The sequence below is a fragment of the Polyodon spathula genome, unplaced genomic scaffold (assembly GCF_017654505.1).
Source record: "Polyodon spathula isolate WHYD16114869_AA unplaced genomic scaffold, ASM1765450v1 scaffolds_723, whole genome shotgun sequence".
Taxonomy (NCBI): Eukaryota; Metazoa; Chordata; class Actinopteri; order Acipenseriformes; family Polyodontidae; genus Polyodon; species Polyodon spathula.
Genome location: NW_024472212.1, coordinates 1 through 8,350, shown reverse-complemented (window position 1 = coordinate 8,350; position 8,350 = coordinate 1). Strand labels below are relative to the sequence as shown.

The window sequence follows — 8,350 nt, the reverse complement described above, 5'->3', positions numbered from 1 at the left end:
ACGATCGACGCTCTCGACTCTGATAAATCCAGGATGAAACACAAGCCCACGCCGTCTGTGTTCAGTGTCAGCAGGTCAAAGAAAGACAGCAGGTTGCAGAGAGCCACATAAGTAACAACAGCATTTCATAAATAACAACAGCCCTGTTCACAAAGCTTCTGTGTGTGCTTTTAAGGAAGTCTAGTTATCAGACCTGGGGCCAAGTCCCATTGTACTTGTGCAATTCGTAATTAATTGCAATTACAATGTTATTGTAATTGGAGTTGAACCTTGGCACACCTGCACAATTGTAATTATACCATGTAATTGATTGATTGCAGTTCAATTCTGCATTTATTTGTCATGCCATCATTATTCTTGTATTTACCCCCATTTGTTTGAAATAATAAGTTCTATAGTACTGCAGCGATCTAAGTTAACGCAGACAGGAGCCTCACACAGGGCGAGGCAATCCACACACAGGCGGAGGGCGGGCGCGAACCCGGGACCTCTCGCACTAAAGCATAGGCTTATGTCTTCATATGTGATTACGTCACCTACCAGCCCTGCTGCTGCCTTCCCCCGTGCATGCTACAGTATGTTTGCGTATTTGTACCTGTGATTATTGCTGGTTATTTAGAATAGAGTAAACAGGTTAATGTGTGGAGTTGGTTATGTCACTTGTTAGTGTAATTGTAATTAGAATTGTAATTACTGCAGCATAATTGTAACTGTAATTGTAACTGAACAATATAGCATTGGAATTGCAATTTCAGCAATTCTGCTGTAAATCGTATTAGATTGAATGGTTTGTCATACAAGCTCTATTCAAAAAAAGCTTCAGGAGCTTCAAATGTGGCTGCAGAAGAATGCAGATCAACTATACCATCACGGGACACATACAGTCAGTGTAATCTGACAGATCGCCGGGTAGGCAGGCAGGACGTAATGATTGAAGGATACAGATCTCGCCCACCACAATCCCACTGACATTACAGAGAAACGCCGTCCCGGGCACTACAAATGCAATGAGCAGGAGAACCCAGGGCGCCAGGACTGTGGGGACGCTGACCCCGAACAGCAAGGCACGCCTCATCCTGGACCGGGTACTGCTCATGCCAATCATGGCAAACACCACGGAGGTAAACCCGCTGATGACTCCACTGCCTTCCACACCGTACACGATGTAGTCCAGGAGCAAGCAGAGCAATCCCGACGCAACAGAGAACACAACAAAGAGGTAGCAGTACTTGACTGTGCCCACGCTCTTCTCCAACTCACTGCCAAAGTACCAGAGGATAGCGATGTTACACACGAGCGAGGGCAGGTCTGCGTGGAGGAATGTGTAGGTCAACAGCTTGTACACTGTGAAGAAGCCAACAGAAAGAGGCGCTGTACACCTTGCACGTTTCATAGCTACCTTTTAACACAGGGCATCTCAAACTCGCTCCTGGGGACCCCCGGTGTCTGCTGGTTTCATTCCAATCGAGCTCTCAATTACTTAACTAGACCTTTAATTGAACTGATAATTTGCTTAATTAGACCTTTTTTTTATTGTTTTCAGGTCTTAACGGTTGCATATTTCAAGTAAGCTATACCATTTGATAAGTAACTTGAACTGCAACTGTTTAAGAGCTGAAAACAAGTAAAAAGGTCTAATTAAGCAAATTATCAGTTCAATTAAGGGTCTAGTTAAGTAATTGAGAGCTGGGTTGGAATGAAAACCAGCAGACACAGGGGGTCCCCGGGAGCGAGTTTGAGATCCCCTGATTTAACCCATTTGAGGACAGGCTACTTTGTAATTGTTTGTAGCATTTTTAGCTGGCCTCTACTTCTACGTTTTCTCTTCAAGTATATTGTTATGATAGCTTACTCCAAGTCTCAATATAAAATAATCAAAACTTTATCCTCACTACCCAGTGATGAAGCTCCATTGTCTATGTGTTGAGCTTCCTAGCCAGCGTGTAATGTCTGATTAGGGGCACGTCTATCTTGACTGTGCTCAAACTAGGGCGAAACAATTCGGAAAAACGAAAGATTTCACTTTGTTTTTTTTCTGTGAAGAAATTTTGATTTAGAATGTATTCAATGACATAACCCTAACCCTAAAGAAAAACAGATACGTCCAGCTAGCCAAAGCAAAAGCTAAGTCTGGGTTACACAGCATCAGTAAAATTACAAATACAATAACCTTACCACGCAAATCCGCTACAGCCGTGTGCTCCAATCCAAAAACACGTGGATCAACATTAAAGCAGGCGGCGGTGAGGAATAAAGCGATCGATATCACAGTTATTACAGCAGTAGCACTTGCTATCTCAAAGACAGGTAGAAAACTTTTCACCTTCCGAAAAACATCACGTTTTAGATCGCGTTTGTCCACCGCCATTGTAATCGTTTTAAAAACATCGGATAAATGTTATCGACATTGATTTAATTAGCTACATTTGGCCGACATGGTTTCGTATTTAACCTCAAACACAGGGCACACTAAACTACGACAGTGTACTATTAAATATTTACTCAATTTGTTTCCTTTCTTCAATTTTCACTTCCCGCTTCCGTGTTGTGAACCCGCCTGCAGCGCCGCCATCACTCAAGTTGCCATGGAAACCTAACCGTGGCCTGGATTAACTACAGTAATGTCTAATTACAGTCACTTGAAACCAGATCAATAATAACACCTCTGACCATAATAAACTAAGACAGTCATTGCATTTCAAAGTGTATAAATATGAACTTGGGTGTAGTTATTTTGAATATCTCTATTACCATTCAAATAAAACGAATTATTTTACTAGCACTAGCAAAGCGAATAGATAAATAAATCTTATCCAAAAAAATTGTAAAGTTAAACAAGACAAAACCGGTCCATGCACGGATTTTCATATACTGTGTGTTTTATGATTGGTTCTGTAATATTTTACCCAAGCGCGCATTTCTGCAGCATCACGTGTCTTGATGAAAAAGCGGGGCACACGGAATGTACCACATACACAAAAAAATGTGCATGTTTATAAAAAAAACAAAATAGGTTAATATACACAGAAAAATAATAAATAAATATGGTACATAGTGTGCTAAGGCTCCGTGATATCCAGGTTCAAACGCATTGTTTTTAAATGTATGTAAACAGTCGCAGGAATGCCCTCCCCTGTGAGGCAGGAGGAGGCAGTTCCCAGAAGCAGGTCGAAGTTGATAAGCGCTGCATTGTGCTCTGCGGCGCTAGCTGGGTTTTTAAATTGTGCAGAAGGCGAAAAAAAAAAAAAAGCAAGTGCTGTTTTTTTTAAATTGAAAAAATGTCTTCGGGTAAGCCTTTATGTTCGAATATTAATAAGCAAATTCTGTGAAGAATTTTAAACTGCTGTGTGTTGTGTTTATGTGTGGGGTTTGTGCTCCAGCTTCTCCCGCTTGGTTACTTCGGCCGGGTGAAAGTTAGATTTTTTTAATTCGTATTGTAATTATAAACGTTACATGTGATATGTGCGTATTTCATTGTATTGTTTGCGTGTTAAGCACGGTCGTTGCTGGCTGTATTTTGCAGTCGGTGTGACGCAGATTACAATTCATTTTCAGTACACTAGTCCGCCATTTTTTAACGCATGCTCGGCGCTTGGGCCTACACGATTCTCTTCCTGCTTAAAAACAACACGCAGGTTTCTGTCGTGGATTGAAATCTTATTTAAAATGCCCTCTGCCTAGTTGGTGTAAACAACGGAGAAATGCCCTTCGAAGCGATTGCCGGTACCGGTTAATTATCGGCGGCCACATTTCTGATGGATCTGAATCTCTTTAGCTGCTTGTAGTTGTACTGATACTTTCAAATATGTGTGTGGTTTTTTTTTAGGTTCTGGTTACGGTCAGCCTGGAGCTCCGCAGCAGAGGTATGTATAGTTTTCTTGTGTAAACACCTGCTGAAATAATGTTGGGTGAGAATGTAGCTTTCCCTAAGATTGATTTATTTAATAAAACTTTCGTATCAAATTAGTTGTGTTAGCTTTTTCCCCCACGCATACGAAAACAAAGGTTGCATCCTCGCAACCAGATTTTGTTCATTTGGGTGTGGACAGACTAAGACGAATAACCAAACCGAATGCGCATTGACTATAATGGGGAAAGAAGGAATGTCAGCTGATAACAGGATTGACAGCCTATATCTCATCTGAAACGGGAATCTTAAAATCCCGCATATTGATTATTAAAAAATAATGTACAAAATGAAAGTGGAATGGCATGGAGTGACAGCTGCTTTCTGTGGAAGGTCAGGCCAGGAATACCAAAAAAACACTACAGCCATAGCAGAAATAGGAATGACAGCCTATATCTCGAAATCCTTAACAGAAGTATTAATCCCGAATGTTGTTTCATAAAGATAAACGAATGATTTTGAGATGCAGGCTGTCAGTCCTGTTGTCAGTTGGCATTTCTTCTTTACCCATTGTGGTCAAAGGGGATTTCCTTTTTGTCATTCGTTGTAGTCTGTGCCCTTGGATGAGTATTATGCGCTAAAATCCGGTATTCGTGTTGTTTTATTGAGTATTATACCAGAATATAGGAATGTTAGGTACTCCAGACACGTAGTTATAATCTTATTTAGGACTGTTTCAGACCACTTTGAGGACAGTGCTCCCAGTGTATTCGTATAGCAACTATTGGCTGGCCTGTAAGATGTTTTTCAGTTCATTTAACAATTGTATTTAAATGCTTCATTCATTGGATCCAAGGGAAGCTTGATACATTCAATTAAACCTCATGCAGAAGCATGCAAAGAGATGTGCAACGTGCTCCTGCTAAGGCAGTAAAAGGTTGCTGTTTGGGTAAGGTAACTAGTTATACTGAACTAATTGGCTTTTTTTTTTTTTTCCTTTCAGCTATGCAGCTTATGGTGCACCAGCAAGCCAAGGCTACCAGCAGAGTACACAGGTGAGTTATTGCGGATGAAGTAAGGTGAAGTGGGTGGTTTATGATAGCAATGTGTTACACAGTACCGGGGTTACGCACTGATTTTAATTTTGGTTTTGTATTGCAGGGCTATGGCCAAGCTGCTGATGCATCAGCTTCGTATGGACAAAGCTACGGGGGTTATGGCGGACACTATGCACAGGCACAGCCAGGTACGGCCTGAATTTATGAACTTTTTATCTATTCAATTAGTTTTAACATTTGCTTTATTTCTAAAGATTGTGCTTTAAAGCTGTGAACAGTACTTGATTACCTATTTTTCCCCCCTTAAATGTTAGCTGAAAGTTATGGTCAGACAGCACAGAGTTGTACATCAAGCTATGGAAGTCAGGCTGGTTATGGACAACAACCGCAAGCTTATGGAGGCTACGGACAGCAGAGCACAGAGGCACCTGCAGGGTAAGATGGACTGGAGGTAAAAGCTAAACATGCTTTGGTGCCAGAAGTGGAACAGAAAACAATGCTCAAACCACTTGGGATCCTTGAATCGCTGTATTTATAAAAGACACTTTCATATAGACATGGTATAATGAAACGGATGTAGAAAAATCTGTCTCAAGTGTTCAGTTTGTAGTGAAAGTGATCCGTTACTAAGGATGGCGGTTTCTGTGTTTTGTAATCATGCAATTTCAGTATCTGTAGACATGTAGTGCCTTTTTAATGAGGAGGTTTGTGCAAAAGAAAGCAAAAATGTTACTGGTTTAAACGTGACAGTTTTAAAGCTTTGTTAATGTATCTAACACCCAGCATGGTGGGAGGCCACATTCTTGCCAGTTAAATTCTTCACCATTTGTGGGTGCAGTTGATTGAATTCTCCCAGCATGGATTCAAAGTGGTACCACATGCAGTCGATTTTCAGAAACCTGCAACTATGCTTTATTGGTCCCTGCTGTTAATATGCAATAAGCTTTCAATTGTTTATATCCCCAATTCAGAAATTAACCAAACTGACCACTAATTGTTCATTACTTACCTTTTCATTATCAGTAATTCTGGCATTGATGTGGGTCTGCTGTTGTGCTGTATTTGCCTAGGCATCCAGTATTAGCTTTCTGAACTACCCTAGTTTCATTATTGTGATAAAACGGACAGGAGTTTGAGCACGAAGGGGCAAACAGACAGGTGCGGGGCGATACGCTGGGTATTTTTATAACGAGATAGCTGGATGCCAACTACGGGATACACTGATGCGATACAGTATGCTGTGGGATGCCACAAGCTGTGTGATTGAAATTTAAAGAGTATAACACCTGTAGCAAATCCATATAATCTGCAACATGGTTTCAAGAACAACCTGTTTCTTGAAGGATATTAGTTCAGCGTGGCGTGATGAGGATGGAGGGACGGTTTGAGAAGAAATGCCTTTACTGGCAGTTGGTTTGGAGGGTATATGAGGAAAAGAATTATGGGTTCTGGGCAAGTGCAATAATGCAGTTTAAACAATATTTAACTCTCAAAGGAGCAATTTGATTAACTGTAGGACCTTGTGAAGAAGGACATAATAATAATGAAGACGGCATTTAAGGTAATGTTTAACAGGTAGATTATATACTATAAAAGTCTCCAGGCTTTCATAGGGATTGTACATTTTCTCTCCACCTTTTCATCTAATATGTTTGTATAGGGTGATTGTGTTTTTAAATTACAATTTGTTTGTATACACATCCTCAGTGCTTTGCTGTGATTGGTGAATGCACATTCAATACGAGCGGGCACAGATCGCTCGGCATTTGATTCGGGCGACACAGCAGGACTAGCTGCTTGTCCAACACCATGCAAAAGCAATGGATGCAATTATTGGTGTCTAAATACCAAGCGGTGCCACACGAACCCACGCCACGCATGTCTGTTTCACCCCTTACAAGAATAAGTCTTCTGTTAATTGGTTACTTGTTGGGAGTTGTCCGGCCAGTTATGAGAGGAGGAATAATAACCAGTTTGGATCAGAAGAGGGTCCGATTGCACCTATGCTTTTCCCCCCCAACTTCTGTAGCTGCTCCTGGTGGGAAACGGAGGCCTTTCATTGGATTTTTATTATCTATGGTTTTCCATCTGCCCTATCTATCTAATGTTTGCTTTGGTTTGTTGTGTATTTTGATATGATGGGGGAGGGTTAATAAATTTAAGTAGCTCCTTGATTCAGCTGTATAACTTCTGTAAAGACACAAGTACTTCTTTCCAGTTCTTTACCAGGTCACCTTACCAAAAACAGTTGGTATATGAAAGGATGTTCAGTACAGTTACAATTTCATTGAGTGTGTGTAATACAAGTGTCTGGCTAAGCAATGGCTGACTCCCACAAGAGCAGTTTTGCACATGGCAGGAAGTTTGGTTTCTGAGGATTACCAAACAGTTTCTCAAGAAGTTCATAGATAGAGACGGAGATGTGATACCTTTTATTGGACTAACTAAACATCAATCTCTTTCCTACTTTCACCTGAAGGAGACCTTTTGAGGTTTTGAAAGCTTGTGGTTTGTTCATTTAGTTCGGTAAAAGGTATTGCTCTCCTTTGTCTGTCATCCCTGGACAAATACGGCTACATTTAACTTATCAAAGAATAAATCCTGAAATGCATCATTCCTCCAGGATTTTTCTCCTTTTGATTGTTCTGTCTTAACCTACAGCCTAGCTCGTTCACTTGTGCTCAGTAAATTTTCGGAAAGCAAATTCTAATTTTAGGCATCCGTTCCCTGGTTAGCATGAAGACTAAAATCTGTGCAATGGCTTCTAATACAAAGTCTTACTTTTGTAATTTTTTTTGTTTTTTGTTTCTTTTAAAGGCACGGAGCGAAGTCCCAGTCTGCTTATGGTCAGCAGTCAGACTATAGTCAACCGCCTAACCAGGACAGCTATGGCCGGCGTGCGCCCTCAGGTAATTACATTGGTGTGACCAAACCAGCACAACACTTATGGCTGCTTGCACAGGCCCGGATTACACTAGCCTTTGACTACCTTACCTAAGTTAACGTTAGGCAGTCCACGACTAGTCCTAATTGGGGTCTGGGAATCCAGACAGAAGTATAGAACCATTTGTCTTTTCCGTGCAGGTGGTTCAAGCAGCTGACTGGTGTGTTGCGTTACTGATTAGCTTTTTTTTTTACAAGATGCCTGTTTAAAATGGCCCCCTTAAGCTGGTAGATGTGTGGGTGCAAGTAACTTGTCATGCAAAGTACACTTTGCTGTTCTGCCTCTTAAGACTTTAATACCCCAAATCTTTGGTCACTGTGGCAGCTAGAGCTGGTTTGATGCCATTTTTGCCTGGGGGGTGGGGTGGGGGTACTCATAAGCAAGTTTGTCAGTTTGCCGCCGCACTAGTCTGTTTGCCTTGTGCTTTAATCGCAGAATGAACATTGTAAAGCCGGCATTGTCTTTCCTAGGTGAAGAGAACAGTCGAGGGAGTATGAGTAG

At 41.2% G+C, this 8,350-nt stretch overlaps 1 protein-coding gene across 1 annotated transcript; it reads right to left on the bottom strand.

Moving 5' to 3' along the window:
• Positions 1-4: 4 nt before the first annotated feature.
• rhbdd2 (rhomboid domain containing 2) lies at positions 5-2,834 on the bottom strand (the record flags this gene model as incomplete). Its single annotated transcript, XM_041240903.1, has 3 exons — positions 2,176-2,834; positions 943-1,344; positions 5-55 (listed from the first exon to the last, which is right to left on the bottom strand). Coding segments are annotated over exons 1-3 (646 nt in total), but the record flags the coding sequence as incomplete, so codon positions are not given.
• Between the last annotated feature and the right edge of the window lie 5,516 nt (positions 2,835-8,350).